General features: G+C 39.4%; 1 protein-coding gene across 2 annotated transcripts in view; it reads right to left on the bottom strand.

Moving 5' to 3' along the window:
* Positions 1-21,114, bottom strand: part of SUPT3H (SPT3 homolog, SAGA and STAGA complex component) — a gene marked incomplete at its 3' end in the record, with an annotated part of 513,397 nt that overhangs the window by 478,087 nt on the left and 14,196 nt on the right. For both annotated transcript variants that reach the window (XM_080664742.1, XM_080664741.1), the window contains exon 2: positions 17,504-17,604. In XM_080664742.1, coding sequence (XP_080520868.1) covers positions 17,504-17,604 — 101 coding nt within the window. The remainder of the gene's footprint in view (positions 1-17,503; positions 17,605-21,114) is intronic.

Here is a 21,114-nt window from a genome sequence, read left to right as displayed (position 1 = left end):
AATCCCCCAAAAAAAGGCTGCTGCCACAGAGCAAGCAGAAGGCTTGGCTCTGCTCCAGGCTACAAAGTTTCAATTGTAGAAGATAAATATACCCCAGATCCCAGGGCCTCCACTTGGGTCACCAGGGGGCGTGGCCGGCCTGCAAACCACCACAGGCCCCTCGCCCAGGCCGCCCCACGCCCCAAGGGAACCCCCACCCTGATCCGGGACATCCTTCAGGGCAAACCAGCTGGCCCCCACCCGTGCACCAGGCCTCTATCCTAGCTAATAAAAGCGTAATATGCAGATTGACCATCACTCCAACACACAAGATGGCTGCCCCCATGTGGTCAAAGATCCTGCCCCCATGTGGACACAAGATGGCCACCACAAGATGGCCAGCAAGGGAGGGCAGTTGGGAGGGACCAGGCCTGCAAGGGAGGGCAGTTGGGGGCGATCAAGCCTGCAGGGGAGGGCAGTTAGGGGTGACCAAGACGGCAGGGGAGAGCATTTGGGGGCGACCAGGCCTGCAGGGAAAGGCAGTTAGGAGGGACCCAGGCCTGCAGGGGAGGGCAGTTAGGGGTGACCAGGCTGGCAGGGGAGCAGTTAGGCATCAATCAGGCTGGCAGGGGAGTGTTTAGGGGGTGATCAGGCTGGCAGGCAGAAGCGGTTAGGAGCAATCAGGAAGGTATGCAGGCGAGCAGTTGGGAGCCAGCAGTCCTGGATTGTGAGGCCCAGTGGGATCGGGCCTAAACGGGCTGTCGGACATCCCTCAAGGGGTCACAGATTGGAGAGGGTGCAGGCTGGGCTGAGGGACACACACACCCCCGTGCACGAATTTCGTGCACCGGGCCTCTAGTTTTCTAATAACATAGAAAATTGTTCACATTAAGTGGGGTAAAAAGAAGGCAGAGCACCCAAAAAAACACAACAATGGCTAAAAGTTACTAAGAACTTAAAAAAGATTGTCAGACACAAGGACACCTACCCCAAAGTATAAGACTCACTGTTAGTAAGGGATTACAGATAGCTTTTACTTTCTTCTTTTTGCTTCTGTGTGTGAAGATCGTATTACCTCTCCTGACTTAAGTAACTCATAAACAAGTTGCCTTAGTTTCTTTGAATAATAAAGGCCTCCCTTGTGTTTAAGTTCCAGAGTTCATCAAACAGAAAACTCAACTACAAAATGCTATAAAGACTTTAATTATTCTTTCTCTTTCTCCCTTCATAAGTTATTTATATAAATAATATATATTATATATGTCACATTACTCAATATTGGCAAGGCATACATATACTATTGGTGGGATTATAACATATTAAAACCTTCATGGAAGGTCATCAAAAACCTTAACGGAATCAGTCCTAATACTTACCAGGTGTACCGGTTAATAATTCAGATTTTGTAATCAAAGAAAACACAATAATTTCAAGAGAAACATCAAAAGTGCTTTATTCAAGGTAATGTCCATCGCTAGCTACACATTTCCCCCATCTTTAGGTAATTTGTGGATACCATCCCAATAGACTTTTCTTGTTTTGAGGCAAATCATTCAGAGACCCAATTTTCCACTTCTTCATATGTTTTGAAGTGCTGCTCAGAAAGTGCGTGTGCCATCGATCAGAACAAGTGGTAATCTGAAGGAGCAAGGTCTGATGAATATGGCGAGTGGGTTAATACTCCCCAGGCAAGATCTCTTAACATGTCTTTAACTGGTTTTGAAGTGTATCCTCATGAAGCAAAATTATTTTGCAGTGTCTTCTGGTACATTCTGGTTGTTTTACGACCAAAGCGTGGTTCAAATTGATTATTTGTTGTTGGTAGCAATCAGTATTAACGGTTTCACCTGGTTTTAGAAGCTCATAATACACCACACCTTCCTGATCCCACCAAACGCAGAGCATTGTCTTCTTTCCAAAGCGATTTGGCCTTGCAGTCGATGTTGATGGTTGACCTGGATCAACCCATGATTTTGTGCATTTAGGATTCTCAAAATAAATCCACTTTTCATCACCAGTCACAATTCAATGCAAAAAAGACTTTCTTTCGGGCTGTTGAAGCAACATTTTACTGATGACTTGGGTTTTCCATCTTTCGTTCAGTTGATGTGGCACCCATATTCCTTCCTTTAAAATCTTTCCCATTGCTTGTAAATGATCGGAAATTGTTTGCTGAACAATGTTTAATCTTTCTGCAAGTTGTTTTTGAGTTTGACACGCATCTTCATCCTCAATAATGCTTGTAATTGTTGGTCTTCAAACTATTTCGGTTGACCTGGAGATTGTCTTTCACATCAAAATCAGCACTTTTGAACCGTTTAAACCAGCGTTCACAAGTATCTTGAGATGGAGCATGTTCACAATAAGCTTCCCAAAGTATACGGTAACTTTCAGCAGCACTTTTCTTCAAAATAAAGTAATGAATTAAAACTTCCCGCAAATGCTCTTTTTATGGCATGAAATTCGACATTTTTAAGCATAAAAATATCTATGATGTTAACACCTTCAGAAAATATGACATATGAAGTTTTGAAGCTTGCTATCAATACAACAAAATAGCATACATATCAAATCGCATATATATCAACATATGTGCAACTCCATCTATTGAAAAAAATCCGCATTATTAACTGGTACACCTGATAAAGATGAGAAGGAAAGAGAGACTGTAGCTAAATGTGAAGGAAGTCCATTGCAGTCATATATGTAACACTGAAAAATAAGAAAAAACCTAATATATTTAACAAGACTGCTTAAAGACATCATAATGGAATACAAACTATTGCAGCTATAAAGATAATGCCACATATTTATCAACATGGAAAAGGCTTTTGATATAATAAGCAAAAACCCAAGTTATACAATAGCAGGCTTTTGGTATTTATTTTTATATGTGCTTGAAAGGAACTGGAAAGAGAAATCCCAAAGCATTAACAGTCCTTTAATTCAGTGAGTTTAAAGTGTTCATGATCTTTCTATATTCTCTCATTTTTCCTTTTCAGAAAATAATATGAACTGCTTCTATATAAGGAAATATAAAAAACTCTTCATTTTGAAAAAACTAATGATATAACAATTCTCCTTCCCATAACATTTCCCTGTGTTGTTGTTGTTTAAAGGGGGAGAGGAGGGAGACATTTTGTTCTAACCATATAAAATCCACCATTACAGAAATGACTAAGATCTTCTGACTTTGAATTTACAATCCTTTGCACTGTGTCATGCTATCTTAATCACTTACTCATGTATATATAGCTTTATTGTCCTTTACATTAACTTAACCTTTAAAATACTTATATTTAATTACAAATCCTAGATAAGTGAAGTTTTATTATACATTAGAAACAATCATCATCTCTGTTCACATCCTTCTAAAAAATTAGAGAGCACTACTAATAATCCTATATAATAAAACCCTAATATGCTAAGTGTTCGGTCATCCAGTCATCCGGTCAACCAATCAAAGCGTAATATGCTAATGACATGCTAAGGCTGCTCAACCACTCGCTATGACATGCACTGACCACCAGGAGGCAGACAGTCAACTGGTTGACCAGTCACTATGACCTGCACTGACCACCAGGGGGCAGACAGTCAACCAGTCGCTATGACGTGCACTGACTACTAGGGAGCAGATGCTCTGACTGGTAGGTCAGCTTGCTACTGGGGTCTGGCCAATCGGGACTGAGACGGGCCAGACACCCCTGGAGCCCTCCTGCGGTCCCTCCCCGGCTGGCCTACCTCTCACATCCCTCCCTGGCCCCGATTGTGCACCAGTGGGGTGCCTTGGCCTAGCCTGTGCCCTCTCACAATACAGGACCCCTCGGGGGATGTCAGAGAGCCGGTTTTGGCCTGATCCCGCAGGCCAAGCTGAGGGACCCCACTGGTGCACGAATTCATGCACCGGGCCTCTAGTAAATAGTACTAAAGGACAAAGTTGAACCTAAATTCCAGGTTGGAAGAGGCATAGTAACACAACCAGTGGTTTACTTAGAAATGGTTGTACTCCAAGTTTGACTGTTTAGAAGTAATTCTACACTATAAGAAAATTATTTTTGTTATAGATATAAGTACGTATTAATTGCCAGGCCAATAAAAAAGTTTAACCCATAATTGGCAAAAACATATTACTAGTACTAGAGGCCCGATGCACGCAATTCATGCAAGGGGCTTGGCCCTCGCAGCCGCAGCGGCTTGCCTCAACCCTTGCAGCTGCGGCAGCTGCCTCGGCCCTCGCAGCCCTGATTTCATCCGGAAGGTCGTCCAGAAGGTTGTTCGGCTGTCTGGTCTAATTAGCATATTATACTTTTATTATTATAGATATTGTTATCCATATTAAACACATATTACCAATCCATGTAATAAAGGGATAGGGAGAAATCCACAAAAGGCTAGTAACACACTACCAGCCATGGCAAAAACTGGTCATAACATGGTTCTTTCAAGATAGAGAAACCTATGAAAAGTAAAGGAGAAAGAAAGCAGTCAGTCAAAGATAACAGATTAAAGACTAGTTCTCACTACTCTTCCCTAGAAAAGTGGTTTGTGAACCCTATGTATTCTGTCTTGGGGAAAAAATGTTATGCCAATCAGAAAACCTAATGACTATAGTATTTTTTAAAAGGTTTATGGAGTTTTGCTTAAGATTAAATCTATGCAGAGATGCAAAAAAAATATATTTGCCAAAGGAGACATAATCATACCAATATACAGTTTTTGTGATGTATTTTAATATGTTAAAAACATACACACATATTAATATATATTATGCTAACATATTAATGCACATCATAGAATAAAGCAATTCCAATTGCTTTCAATGCAATGTAAAACTGCATGTGAATCTCACATGTAGAGAGAATTAAAACTGTGCCTTGGCAAATTTAAAAACGGTCATGGACCCTTAGACTCCACAAATAGTCAAAATCAAAAAGATGCCTCCCTCTATATAAAGAACCTACTAAAGGTGTAAAATTACACCTTTTTAATTTTAGTTGCTTACATTCTATGTCAACAGAATTTATTGTAATCAACATGTAATCAGTCATCAAATTTTAATTTTTTACCCAAATTTACTAAATGCTTTCTAATATATTTTCTATATAGAATAATCTATTTTTATCTAATACTTTTTAAAAGATTAATTTTGAATTTATACATTTAAAAATAATGTTTTCAAAATCTCAGTATATTAAAAATAAAATTTTGAATTAACAAAATACTGCCTAACATGCTGCTAACTTTATAGTTCCCGGAAACTGCAAATCTAGCTACATAAAACTGAGGACACAAAACTTGCAATCCTATATAATAAAAACCTATTATGCTAAGTGTCCGGTCGTCCAGTCATTGAACCAATCAAAGCGTAATATGCTAATGATACACTAAGGCTGCTCAAACGCTCACAATGACATGCACTGACCACCACAGGGCAGATAGTCAACCAGTCAACCAGTCACTATGACATGCACTGACCACCAGGGGGCAGATGCTACAACTGGTAGGTTAGCTTGCTGCTGGGGTCTAGCCAATCAGGACTGAGCGAGATGGGCCGGACACACCCTGGAGCCCTCCCGTGGTCCCTCTCCAGCTGGCCTACCTCCCACATCCCTTCCTGGCCCTGATCATGCACTGGTGGGGTCCCTCAGCCTGACCTGCACCCTCTCACAATCCAGGACCCCTCAGAGGATGTCGGAGAGCCGGTTTCAGCCCAATCCCACAGGCCAGGCCGAGGGACCCCACTGGTGCTCGTGTACCAGGCTTTTAGTATTACATGTTCAGTTACACATGCTTGCATGATAATCAAGTGCAATACAATATATTCGGAAGTATAGTCATAGAAATTTCACAAAGACTAAATATCAATATACCATGTAAATGCACAAGTGTTTTTTAAAAAGTAACACACTTCAGTATTATCCAGACTTTCCAGAAAATAGAATATGAATGTAATATTAAACTTACCAATCAAATCTAAACTGCCAAAGCAACCACAAATAAACACTCCCAAATCTTTAAAGAACTATGGAACAGCCTGGCCGGTATGGCTCGGTGATTGAGTATTGACCTATGAACCAGGAGGTTGAGGTTAGGTTCCCAGTCAGGGCATATGCCTAGGTTGCAAGCTCGATCCCCAGTTTGGGGTGTGCAGAAAGCAGCTGATCAATGAGTCTCTCATCATTGATGTTTTTATCTCTCTCTCCTTCCCCCTTCATCTCTGAAATCAATAAAAATGTATTTTTTAAAATTTCCAAAACAAACGAACTGTGGGACAATGACAACCAAAAAAAAAGTAAGAAGTAAAAAGTAAGTCTATGACAGTGTTAAAATTAAATAAATAAATAAATATATATATATATATATATATATATATGCCTAAGTGACCAAACGACCAGTTGACCGGTTGCTATGACATGCAGTGACAACCAGGAGGCAGATGCTCAACACAGGAGCTGCCCCCTGGTGGTCAGTGCACTCCCACAGCAGGAGCGCCACTCAGCTGACCAACCCGTCCCTGCAGCCCACCAGCCTGGCAGCAGTCACTCACTCCCTCAATAGTCCTGCAGGTCCAATCTCTGGAGAACAGGCCAGGCACTGAAGGACCAGCACCATTGGCACAATCCCAGATCCCAACAGCACTGCTGGCCTCCTGGAAGTTAGCCTCAGGCACCGTGGCCACTTCCCCTCCCTAGACACTCCTTCAAGGAAGAAACAATGTAAAAGCGACCACCAGGTGGCTCCGACAACTGGCGCAAATGTCAGCAGGATGGATCCGGATCTCTGGCCAGCGAGGGCATCCCACCACCCACCTGGAGGGCTGATCAGGTCCCGGCCCCCCCTCTCCCACTTCAAGATGGGCACCAGATGCAGGGCTCATGGCTGGCAAGCACTGCTGTGGCAGTGCGAGCCTCTCCCAATCGGAATTGACTGGGTGTGAGCCCGTGGCAGGTGCAGTGGGGCCAGGATGAGCAGGAGCAGCAGGCAGGAGCAGCAGGTGGCGTTGGACTGCCGGTTTCAGCCCGATCCCTGCAGGCCACCCCGAGGGACCCCACCCATGAATGAATTCGTGCACCAAGCCTCTAGTATAAAATAAAATAAAATAAATCACACAACAGCCCTAGCCAGTTTGGCTCCATGGATAGAGCATCAGCCTGTGGACCAAAGGGTCTCAGGTTTGATTCCGGCAAAAGGCACATACCTCCCCAGCTCGGGCCCTGGTCAGGGCTTGTGCAAAAGGCAACCAATCAATGTGTTTGTCTCACATCAGTATTTCTCTCTGTCTTTCACTCTCCTTTCCTCTCGCTCTAAAAATCAATGGAAAAATATCCTCCAATGAGAATTAAAATAAAACAAAAAAATCACACAACATATAAAACGTATTCTCCCCAATTTCATTAAAAATATAACATAAATGGGTGGAACTGGAGAGCATTATGCTAAGCGAAATAAGCCAGTCAGAGAAAGATAAATATCACATGATCACACTTCATTTGTGGAATATAATGAACAACATATACTGATGAACAAAAACAGATCCAGAGAGAGAGAAGCATCGATCAGACTGTCAAACCTCAGAGGGAAGGTAGGGGAGGGTGGGGGTAAGGGGGAGAGATCAACCAAAGAACTTGTATGTATTCATATAAGCTTAACCAATGGACACAGATACCAGGGGGGTGAGGGCATGAGTGGGGGGCGGGGGGGCAATGGGGGGATAAGGACATATATGTAATACCTTAATCAATAAAGAAAATATATATAACATAAGCAACCCCGAAAAGAAGTATTCCTTGTGTAAGTTATATTTTCCATATTTATTCTGTTGTCCAATATGGTAGCTACTTGGTATATATGCCTATTTAAATTTAAATTAAACTAAAATTTAAAATCCAATTGTTTAGTTGCCCATCTCATTTAACGTACTCAATAAGTACACGGGATTAATGGCTATCATACTATAAAAAACAGAAACAGAAATTTCTATCACACAGAGAGTTCTACTAGATAGAACGCTATGATGTAGACAAATTTTTTCTCTGTATAGGTAATTATAAAAGTTCTTCCCATAAAACTGCAAACATTTCTCCCTGCACTTGACATATTCTTTACAAACTTCCTATGTTAATGATGATAATTAGTTTTTTTAAAAAGATAACAACTAAAAGGATAGTGTTTACTATGTGTGGGGAACGATACAATGTGCTTTGATTCGATATCTCATTTCATCCTCATATAAACCCTATGAGGCAGAAACAAGTTCACAATCCCTTATCTGAAAGATGTATTTCAGAATTCAGAAGTTTTCAGGTTTTACAAAGTTAATACTGTACATAAACCATAAGCTACATAACATCCTCAGTAGGGTCTAGGAAAGCACTTAGCACACAGTGGAATGAATGAGTATTAACACTAAAGTGAAGACAAACATAACTGCATATCCTGGTTCTGCCATCATATCAGTTCAGAACAGATATTCCCATTCTCCAATGTGATAATTTGCAACTACATTGCAATTGTAGAATGACAGATCTGTGAATTTTTACCTATTTTTCATCACAGAATTACAAAAATGACTCCATCTCCCTGAATTTCAAGAAACTACTTCTAAGACTGAACAATTGTTTTTCCCCCTGGTAATTATGTACACCGTATCCTAAAATAAAAGTCCCATTTATTTTCTTTACATGACAGAACTGATAGAGATATTTAAGTACAAATTCAAAACTATATTTCGTCACATTTACCAAGTGACACATTTTTTTCAATACAGGCCATTAATTCAGTAGACTAGCAACCTCAACATTTCCTTATTCCATTTCTGAAAGGAAAAAAAAGTATAACCAACTTTCAGTTACATAGCACTTTTATGTTCTCAATCAACTTTTACATACATTTTCTCACTGTCAGGAAAGATTGTGACCAATTTAGTATTATAATTTGAAAATCATCCTCAATCGTGTTATATTTATAAACCAGTGTATATCTTAAAATATTCCAAATAGATGCCTCTCAAAGAAAGTAAAAGGATAAATTTATCCACAAATTTAGTGTAATGTAAATATCAGGAATTAAAATAAAATATTTAATAGTGACATAATATAAATATAAGATAAACACTAAAATATTCAATAATAATGTGGCCATATTTATATCTAAAATTATGAAATATTACAAATATAAGCAACCAATATGGAGTATACTGAGTACTTCATTTCTATGAAAAATTGTATTTTCTCTTGGTTACTGATATGGCCTTGCTTAAAGATTTGGTGATTAGGAATAAGACATTGAAAAAATGCTATGACAATATGAAAATAACAACTTAATCCAATACTTCTTATAAAATTAGACCTCATTTCTAATAACAGTAATTAAGTGAACAATTATTTTACTTTCACATTATTACTTCATTATAGCACACTAGTCAAACATAAATTGGTAAAAGTTCATTTGTTCACTAAATGTTATAAATCAAAATGAAAGTTTTATTGATTGAAATGTAACTTAGCATAATTTGTCAAGAGCATTGACTCTGGAATTAGACTTCATGGATTAAATCCAGGTTTTGCCAATTACTATAACGGCAATTTCTGGTGCATTATTAACCTTTGTATCTCAATTTTCTCATCCATTAAAGGGAAATAACAGAATTTACCTTATAGGGTTGTATTAAATGAAATGGTATATGGAAATACTCAGGTATATGGTACACATTATGTTCTATACAAGCATTCATTATTATCAATAGTATTGTTAAAGCATCTTTGAAATTATAATGTATTGTTAGCACTTTTTACCTTTAATAATTTTTCTTTCCTCCAATTTTCTGAAAAACTTAAATGTACTACGTAAACTCAATAATTGAAGGGACCTTGTGTCAGTTTAGTAACTTTCTATTACTAACTCATAAAGTTAATTTTTTTTATTGACTGATTTTAGAGAGAGAGGAAGTGAGAAAGAGAGAGAAACATTAATTTGTTGTTCCACTTATTTATGCATTCACTGGTTGCTTCTTGTATGTGCCCTGACCAGAAACTGAATCAGCAACTTGGACATATGGGGACAACACCTCAACCAACTGAGTTACCCGGCCAGGGCTATGAACTCATATATTTACATATTAAATCTCTTTAAAATTAGACTGAGGTAAGGGTAAAACTAGGAACATATTCTTACACAACTCATAACTTCAAAATGCTAAAAGGCCAACTTATACCATTCCACATATACAATTATGCCTTAGTCTAGTGCACAAAAAATGGTTGTTGCTATTTATCCCAAAAATTCCCAAGAGAAGAAGCAAATCTTACTGAGAAAAGTATTAGTTCAGTTTTGGACATACCAAGTTTGAGGTGCTCATGGGCATTCCAGGAAGCAATCAGAATTAGACCTAAAGTTAGCAAGCTTACCCTCAGAAGTTCATCACTTCCTCCTGTGTACTGCTATGGAATTTATCACATCCTACTACACGACAATTATGTCTCCGCAACCCTTCTCTACTGTCAGACTACCTTAAGGGCACTTAGGTCCTGCCATGTATGGGCTCAATAGTGTTGATTTTTTTTAAATGCAGAACTTGCAGAACCATATAATTAAACGACTAAATTTTATCATATATAAAGAAAGCTCTGATTTTTAAAAATTATTTTTCATCTGTGGATTTTAAATAAGGCTGAAATTTTCATTTGGCAGAATTCTTACAAAATACAGGTAACATGTAAACAAAATCTTTTTTTTTTATTTCATCACATAAAAATTACTAAATGTTACCAAGCAGTGAAACCCTGGCATCATCACCAGGTCTATAAACCTGAAAAAGAGTAATACAAGTAAAGAAGTACATAAATAAGGAAGAGAGAGTCCAATGAAGACTTCTTAAAGTGCATTTAAGTTAATTAAAATTCTTATGAAGTTTGTTAAAATAACTGAAATGTGAATTGAAAAGATTTCACTTTTTAATTTACTAGTACAAGTTACTTGAGTTCAGTAACTTAAAAATGAAAGGCCTCTGGATCCTGCCAGCACACGTTATTAAAAAAGCTGTGATAACTGTCTCATCAGCTGTGTCTACTTCGCAGCAGCCACTGTGGAGAACAGTATGGAGTTTCCTCAAAAAACTGTAAATGGAACTCCCATTTGACCCAGTGATCCCACTTCTAGGAATATATCCCAAGAAACTAGAAACACCAATCAGAAAGGATATATGCTCCCCTATAGTCATAGCGGCACAATTTACCATAGCTAAGATTTGGAAACAGCCTAAGTGCCCATCAGCAGATGAGTGGATTAAAAAACTGTGGTACAGCCAAAACCGGTTTGGCTCAGTGGATAGAGCGTCGGCCTGCGGACTGAAGGGTCCCGGGTTCGATTCTAGTCAAGGGCATGTAACTTGGTTGCGGGCACATCCCCAGTAGGAGGTGTGCAGGAGGCGGCTGATCGATGTTTCTCTCTCATCGATGTTTCTGACTATCTATCCCTCTTCCTTCCTCTCTGTAAAAAATCAATAAAATATATTAAAAAAAAAAAAAAAAAAACTGTGGTACATCTACACAATGGAATACTACGCTGCAGTAAAAAAAGAAGGAATTCTTACCATTTGCAACAGCATGGATGAAACTGGAGAGCATTATGCAAAGCGAAATAAGCCAATCAGAGAAAGATAAATATCACATGATCTCACTCATTTATGGAATATAATGAACAACATAAACTGATGAACAAAAACAGATCCAGAGACAGAGAAGCATCGATCAGACCATCAAACCTCAGAGGGAAGGTTGAGGAGGGTGGGGTAAGGGAGAGAGATCAACCAAAGGACTTGTATGCATGCATACAAGCCTAACCAATGGACACAGACACCAGGGGGGTGAGGGCATGAGTGGGGGGTGGGGGGAGGGGGAATGGGGCGATAAGGACACATATGTAATACCTTAATCAATAAAGAAAAAAAAAAAAAGCTGTGATAAGTAGCATATAGCAAATGTGCTCTGTTGTAAGCTGCTGCCATCCCCAACCCACTAGCATTTGTTTGACTGCTAATCCTTTGACTTAAAATCTGTAGAAGCACTTCCTAAAGAATGCTTCACTGGCAGTATTTACCACCTAAACTTAAAATATGGTCAATTCTATTAAGGCTCCAATAGCAGAACAGACTGGCTGCCAGTTCTATATTAAACAGAAAATCATGACAATTTCATTTGTGCTTGACAATTAGATACCTGAAACCATTCCCTTGAAATGTCACTACAATATTGTTACTTATTTGGAGGGGTAGGACCCAAGAGAAAAACAGGTCATTAGTGGTGAATGGGTGAAGAAGACAGTAGCAGTAGGGATGGGAAAACAGCAATACAACACAAACAGACTTAGGAGAACTGTGAAACTGCAGAAAAAATAAAAAAAGGTAGGGCTTCACGGAATGAAATTCCTACAACACAAAATAAACACAGAGATGTAAGCCTACACTTTCTCATTTGAAATCAAATAAGCAAGGATCAAACGTATATTGATTCTAAGTTTATATAACAAAAGCCTGAAAACTTTATACCAATAGAAAATATTGTTAAATTAAAAAATATTCCTCCAATTTTGGCCCTACTTTTTTTGCTCTATGAACCAATTCATAAGGGGAAAAAAATAACTTCAGACTATAAATGATGAATGTAAGTATTAGGAATAGCCTCTCTATGAGGTCTGAAATAGAAGGAAAATGTATATTTCTTCCAAAGCTGTAGCCAACAATAACTTTTGCATTCTGAATCCAGCTTAAGCACATTAGTAGGGAAGATGTTTGCAAAAGTATTTAATAAGAAAGTGCTGAATTTAGCTTTTATTTTATTTTTTTTCTCAGTTTTCTTAAGTGGCCTGCAGTCTATCAAATGCACTAAGCAGAACCTCTCCTAAGTATAAATGATAAAAAGTAAAAAAAGCTTTCTTATTATAGAGACCTGTTTCTATAGATGAGGGGTCATCAAACTTTTTCTGTAAAGGACCAGATAGTAAATACTTTCAGCTTTACTGGCCATGTGGTCTTTATCACAAATACTCCACTCTGCCATAAAGCATGAAGGCAGAGATAGATAATAGATAAACGAGTAAAACCTTATTTTCAAAAACAGGCAGCCAGTCTATGGGCCCATGGCCATAGTTTGTTGATCACTGCTGTAGAGTATATTAATTACCTACCAACAAATATACTGATTTAATAAATAACACCAAATTTAAAATATGATGTCTGAGATTTGCTTTAAACTGTTGCATTAAAAAAAGAGGAGAGTAGGGGAAAAGGTTAAATAAGGCTGGTAAAACACAGATATTGTTAAAGCCAGATGATGGATGCATGGGGTTCACTATACTCTTCTCTATAATATATACTAGTGGCCCAGTGCACAAATTCGTGCACATTGAAAGAAATTAATTGGAAGAAATAGTTTAATATCGCTATTAGCGCTTTCTCTATAATAGAAGTGTCAGCCAAATTCACGATCGACAATGACAGATTGTGATTGGCGCCAGCTAGAACTTTATATGTATCATGCATACATGAGTCAACTTAGCCTTTTATATATACAGAATAAACTTGCTTAATTAGACCTGCTTTCTGATTTAGCTAAACTTTTTCCAGCCCAGTGAAGCACCCCAACTTCTCTTTTAGGTAATTGTCAGCAACACAGCAGTAAATATCAACACGAAGCAGATAATTATTGTAGATCACACAGGGAGAAGAAAGGGTAAAATATTTTACTGCAGCAGTGTTTAATTATATTCTGCGCAGTGAGAAAACCTTAAGTCATTTTCAAGGTCCACCATTTCTTACTTCTTTTCAGTCGGGTCAAGTTTCTAAGCTTTCTAAATCTCCATTTTCTGGCTAATGAAAAGAAAAGAGGATTCCACCGAGTCTCCTATCTACCTACTCCAGGACTTCTGTGAGGATCAAATGAGATGAGGCATGAGAAAACACTTCACAGATATTTGGTTACAGTGTGAAATGTTTCCACCTATCTATAAAGCAAGTCGTGTTCCTGGGCTGAAGAAACTGCAAGGAGGCTAGTCGTGGCGAGGGAGAGGAAGCCGGGCATTGCTACATGATGTCATTACCCAGACAGACGCTAAGCATATTAGCCTTTAATATATATAGACTAGAGGCCCGGTGCACGAAATTCGTGCACGGGGGAGAGGGTGTCCCTCAGCCCAGCCTGCACCCTCTCCAATCTGGGACTGCTCGAGGGATGCCTGACTGCCCGTTTCAGCCCGATCCCCGTGGGATCGGGCCTAAATGGGCAGTCGGACATCCCTCTCACAATCCAGGACTGATGGCTCCCAACTGCTCGCCTGCCTGCCTTCCTGATTGCCCCTAACCGCTGCTGCCTGCCAGCCTGATCACCCCCTAACCACTCCCCTGCCAGCCTGATTGATGCCTAACTGCTCCCCTGCCAGCCTGTTTGCCCCTAACTGCCCTCCCCTGCAGGCCTGGTCCCACCCAACTGCTCTCTCCTGCAGGCCTGGGTCCCCCAACTGCCTTTCCCTGCAGGCCTGGTCGCCCCCAACTTCCCTCCTCTGCTGGCTTGGTCACCCCTAACTGCCCTCCCCTCCAGGCTTGATCGCCCCCAACTGCCCTCCCTTGCAGGCCTGGTCCCTCCCAACTGCCCTCCCTTGCTGGCCATCTTGTGGTGGCCATCTTGTGTCCACATGGGGGCAGGATCTTTGACCACATGGGGGCAGCCATCTTGTGTGTTGGAGTGATGGTCAATCTGCATATTCCTCTTTTATTAGATAGGATAGAGGCCTGTGCATGGGTGGGGGCCAGTTGGTTTGCCCTGAAGGGCGTCCCAGATCAGGGTGGGGGTTCCCTTGGGGCGTGAGGCGGCCTGGGCGAGGCGCCTGTGGTGGTTTGCAGGCCGGCCACGCCCCCTGGTGACCCAAGTGGAGGCCCTGGGATCTGGGGTATATTTATCTTCTACAATTGAAACTTTGTAGCCTGGAGCGGAGCCAAGCCTTTTGCTTGCTCCATGGCGGCAGCCATTTTTTTTTTGGATTTATGTATCTTCTATAATTGAAACTTTGTAGCCTTAAGTGGAGGCCTAGGCCGGCCAGGGTATGCGGAAAGCTTGGCTTCCTCCATCACCAGGGGCAACTCTAGCCTCCTGCTCTTTCCAGCTCTGTGGCTGCTGCCATTTCTGTTTGGGTTTATGTATCTTCTATCATTGAAACTTTGTAGCCTTGAGTGGAGGACTAGGCCGGCAAGGGCAGGCGGAAAGCTTGACTTCCTCCATTGCCAGGGAAACCCAAGCCTCCCTCCTGCTCTCTGTGGCTGTAGCCATCTTGGTTGGGTTTATTTGCATATTCGCTCCTGATTGGCTGGTGGGCGTGGCTTGTGGGTGTAGCGGAGTGATGGTTAATTTGCATATTACTCTTTTATTATATAGGATTATATATATATTTAAAACACAAAGTAAATTGGTGGACTGTCTCTCTATAGGAAAATGAATTTCCCCACTTTACTATAAACCTAGTTAACATATTTGATGTTTTTAAACATAGTTAACATAATACAACATAAAAGATTCTGTTTTGTTTTGTTTTATTTTGTTAACCCTCACCTGAGTATATTTCTCCATTGATTTTTTATGGAGAGTAGAAGAGAGAGGGAAAGACAGAGAGAAACATCAGTTTGAGAGAAACACATCGATTGGTTGCCTCCTGCACAAGCCCTGACCAGGACCTGGGCCAGGGAGAAGCCTGCAACCAAAGTACATGCCCTTGGCGGGAAACGAACCTGGAACCCTTTGGTCCTCAGGCCGATGCTCTATCCACTGAGCAAAACTGGCTAGGGCAACATAAAAAAGTCTTAACATAAAGCTACTAAACCATAATGAAAAAACTTAAAACTAATAAACTGTATACTAGTATACTAAAAGTGTATAAAGCGTAAACTCTTAACATTTTCCATAATTTAAAACACAAGGCCCTGGCCGGGTAGCTCAGTTGGCTAGAGCATTGTCCCAGTATTCCAAGGTTACATGTTCAACCTCTGGTCAGGGCACATACAAGAATCAAACAATGACTACATAAATAAATGGAACAACAAATTAATGTTTCTCTTTCTCTCTCTCTCTCTCTTTCTGTCTCTCTCTCTCCTTCTCTCTAAAATCAGTAAATTAAAAATAAAACAAACTGACTCACCTTATACAACTCCTAAATTAGTACATTTATTTTATTCTCATCTCATCTAACAAAATGTATTTCCAATCTCTGGTTTTTTAATATAATTACTAAAGGCCCGATGCACAAATTTCGTGCAAGGGGCTCGGCTCTCATAGCCCTGGCTTCGTCCAGAAGGATGTCCGGAAGGTCGTCCGAATATCTGGTCTAATTAGCATATTGCGCTTTTATTATTATAGATTTTAGGGCATACATATATTATTTATGTTAACATATAATAGGTTTAATTTTCAAATGAATGAAATAATTTTTTCTCAGTTTTAAACTCTAGGCAATAAATATTAATAGATACAACCCACATAAACAGATGCTGATCAAGATCTCCAATAATTAAGAGCGTAAAGGGAGCCTGAGACCAAAAAGTTTAATAACCTGTGACCTAAATTTTTCAATGTTGTTTAAAGTATGTTCACCAAGCAAGTATTAGATATATGCTCAAACGCATTTTTTCTTAGAACAATAAATATCACACAGTGGAGTCCATCCATTATGAAGAGGAAGTCCATCCATTAGGAAGGCTCTCAATACACCCACAGGAGGAAGACACTTAAACCCTCAAAAATAAACATTCTTTTAAAATTGCTGGACATGTCAGGAATAATGCATCCACGTCAGAAAAAGAAGAGCTCTAATGTGTTGTCCCCTTATGCAGAAAATTATCTCCTGAACCAATAATAAAGAAAAACTAACATGTGCCAACTGACATTTCCAATAAATATGCTATTATATCAAGATATGCAGTGTCACTCAATGCAAGAAGCCAGAAATCAAGCTGAGAAGAGTCTTAAGCAAGAAATCTTAATGACTGTGCAACTTTTCAAAAACTGAGTGTGTTTTTAAAATATTCTAAGTTTTTTCTCAATCTTCTGAAATACAGTGATTTCAAATATTATCAAAACTAAAAAGTAAATTACATTAGGCAAACAGAATTATTGTGACATTTGAGAATAACTAAGAACTCTGTGAAAACACTGCAACTATGCTAGGATATAATCTACATCATAATTTTCTAAATCTAAAAGAGGAATAAACAATTTATAACAGATAATTAGAGCAAAAAGATTTACATAAATGTTCATTCTTTTATAAATATAAACCAATACTTATTTTCCTAATACAGTACAATTGTAGCATTCTTAACTAATGTTGCCCCTTTTGTCTGCATATTGCTATTGAAAATGTTATCAATTTCATTTTTATTTAAGTACAAGTTTTCCAGTTAAGTTTTATAAATGTTATTTCTATTGTCTTTTATCAACATGAATAACTTAACATAGTAATAAGTAAGATGCAGAGACATACTTACATCATACTCTGCAATTCTGAGGCAAAGCTTGCAGACTTTCCTGTACTTCTTCCACTACTTGAAGTGGCAGTAGACATTGGGCTGGCTGCAGTATTATTCATCTAAATAGAAAAGAGAAATAACACAAAATGTATTTAATTATAAATAAATGCAAGGAAAACAAAAGCAATTGTAAATTACATCAAAAAGTATAGAAAGCCCTAGCTCAGTGGTCAGCAAACTGCGGCTCACGAGCGGCGGTTTGCCGCTCTGTTGACTAGTGAGTTTGCTGACCACCGGATAGGGGCTTAATCACAAGGAATAACAACAGCCTGTAATTATTGGAATTGAGAGTCTAGGTCAGTAGTCGGCAAACTCATTAGTCAACAGAGCAGCAAACCGCGGCTCACGAGCAGCATGTGGCTCGCGAGCCGCAGTTTGCCGACCACTGCCCTAGCTGGTTTGGCTCAATGGATAGAGCGTCGGCCTGCGGACTGAAGGGTCCCAGGTTCGATTCCGGTCAAGGGCATATGCCTGGGTTGTGGGATCTATCCCCAGTAGGGGGCTTGCAGGAGGCAGCCAATCAATGATCCTCTCTCATCATTGATGTTTATATCTCTCTCTCCCTTTCCCTTCCTCTAAAATCAATAAAATATATATTTTTTTAAAAGTATAGAAAATTTTAAATTTCTAATTTTTTTGTGTAAATCTGATTTGTTTATACTTAATGTTCTTTATTAAAATGAAATAGTAAGCCCAGCCAGTGTTGCTCAGTGGTTGAGCATCAACCCATGAACCAGGAGGTCACGGTTTGATTCCCGGTCAGGGCACATGCCTGGGTTGTGGGCTTGATCCCCAGTTAGGGGGCTTGCAGGAGACAGCCCACTGATGATTCTCTCTCATTGATGTTCCTATCTCTCTCTCTCTCTCTCTCTCTCTCTCTCTCTCTCTCTCTCTCCCCCTCTCCCTTGCTCTCTCTAAAGTCAATAAAAACATATTTTTTAAAAAGAAATAATAAGGTGGAGAAAAACTGTTTAGTCATGTATGATATAAAAATTTACTCCCTTGAGTGTTAAAACATTTCAGTACATATTTTATAATAAGTAATGGAAGAAAAATAGTCATTAAAATATTTTAATAGAGCTCAGTGGTTTTCAAAATGTGTTCCAGGGAGCTCTAAGATTCACTGGCACTATTTCAGGGAGCTCCCAGTGGCCCTCACGCATATACCAAATATATATCTCATCCAGAACACCAGAACAACTCAATATATAAATAAGATTCCAAGTGAGATTTCATTTAAAGAAAAAAATTGCACAACTGTAAGATACAAACTTAGAAAATCACAGCACAATCTAATCCCTATATGAACCAAAGCCTTAATACAAATAATACAAAGTCAATCAGTAGATCAGAAGTAAGCATTGTGATATTTTATAATCTTATTAGAGTCTGGGTGCATGAATTCGTGCACAGCTGGAGTTCCTCAGCCTGGCCAGCAACTGAGGCCGATCGGGGCCAGGGGGAGGGACCGCAAGAGGTTGGCCAGCCGTGGGAGGTTGGCTGTGGGAGTGCACTGACCACCAGGGGGCAGCTCCTGCATTGAGCGTCTGCCCCCTGGTGGTCAGTGCGCATCATAATGACTGGTTGATCAGTCATTCGGTCACTTAGGCTTTATATATAGACTAGAGGCCCAGTGCAATAATTTGTGCACGGGTAGAGTCCCTTAGCCTGGCCAGAGATCAGGGCCGATCAGGGCCGTCTCACCTAGTCCCGATCGGGCTGATTGGGGCCAGCTGGTCAGGGGAAGGGACCGTAGGAGGTTGGCCGGCCATGGGAGATTGGCTATGGGAGCACACTGACCACCTGGCCAGCCAGGGGGAGGGACTGCAGGAGGTTGGCCTGCCATGGGAGGTTGGCTGTGGGAGCGCAATGACCACCAGGGGGCAGCTCCTGCATTCAGCGTCTGCCCCCTGGTGATCAGTGCGCATCACAGCAACCGGTCATTCGGTCGCTTAGGCTTTTAGATAGATAGATAGATAGATAGATGTAGATAGATATAGATAGATATAGATATAGATATAGATATAGATATAGATATAGATATAGATATAGATATAGATATAGATATAGATATAGATATAGATATAGATATATATAGATGGTTAAGTAACTCATCAATTTTAAATTGTGTGATTTTTTCCCAATAAAATTAAGCTGACGCTAATGGGAAAACTAGATGCTAATCCTAATATATTCCATTTTATTTAATGTAACTGTCTCATAACCAAGGATTAATAAAAACCAAGGATTAATAAAAATAACATTAAAATAATGCAAGTAGATAAAAACCTTAATTATTACACAGTAAGTGCTCAATAAATGTTAGCTATTAATTCATGGCCATATAAACCTTGCAATACTGTAACTTTCTTTAAAATAAAAATACTTTGCAAATTCTAAAGAATAATTACATTTCGAATAAACGATAAAATAAAGCAGTACTAAGAACTTTAACTATAGTAAACTAATTAGGAAGAGTCCGAAGTCAAACTGCCCAAGTTTGAATCCCAGCTTTGCTACTTTGCTAGTACTTTAGGCAAGTTACTTAACTTCCCTGTGCTTCAGTTTCCTCATCTGTAAAATAGGAATGATAATTTCACCCTCTTAGTGTTGTTGTGAAGATTAAATGAACTAATATGTTTACAGCAGTTCTAAGCACACAATGTTTGCTTTGTTATAAACAGAAAGATCTTAAGAAGTCTCTTTCTTGATTTGCTAACAGCTTTTTTATGGCAAATTTAGATTACTCTCATTTCATAATCACAAAAATTTAAGAAACTTGAATATTTTCACTGAAAGACCTTAATGCATTTCAACAAATAATAAGTAATTTCCTTATAAGTTATGTTTTCACTACAGACATTACTACTGTTACCGGTCACCCTATCTCAAAAATCTGTCATTTATCTTTGATTCTTTCTCCAGCACCCTATAATCTATTGAAAGCCAAATAAAGTCTACTTTATGTTCTTTAAGAGGTCAAAAAATTCTACTTTATGTTCTTACATTCTCCCTCTCTTTTTCTACCCCATGGCCCTTTATAAGCTCTATTTATAGCTTCTCTCTTTCCATCTCAATTCATTCTCCACATTGCTGCCAAATTTATATCCTAATACATCCTCTAATATGACCACTTCTATGGGTAATGTGGGCTAAAATTGATAAAGGAAACCTGAACCAGGGTCATTCACCAAGAGCTGGGATGGAAGGGCGGGACCTTAGGAAAGGTGGCTGGGGGGGAAAAAACCTACTACCAACCACTGCCCTGCCTAGATAGGCCATATATAAAGCTTTTGAGAAGGCAACAGGACAGAGATCTACAACAAGAGAACACTAGCTGAGTAGCTAGATGGGAAATATCTGAAATAACCTTCTGTGGCAGAACCAGCTATCTGCCAACATAAGCCCTGTCCTAGTCCAAGGGCCGTAAGGGCCAGGCCAAAACCACCAGACAGAGAATGCAAGAGCAGAGAAAGAGAAGGAAAAAAGTTTCACTCAAATTGAACCTGAAAACCAAAATTCTTAAAAAAATAAAGAAGCTAATGCTATGAAACACCATCAGTTTTTTT

This window comes from Plecotus auritus, assembly GCF_963455305.1.
Source record: "Plecotus auritus genome assembly, chromosome: 4".
Classification (NCBI taxonomy): domain Eukaryota; kingdom Metazoa; phylum Chordata; class Mammalia; order Chiroptera; family Vespertilionidae; genus Plecotus; species Plecotus auritus.
Note: the sequence above shows the minus strand (reverse complement) of the source record. Positions and strands in the feature narration are given on the sequence as shown.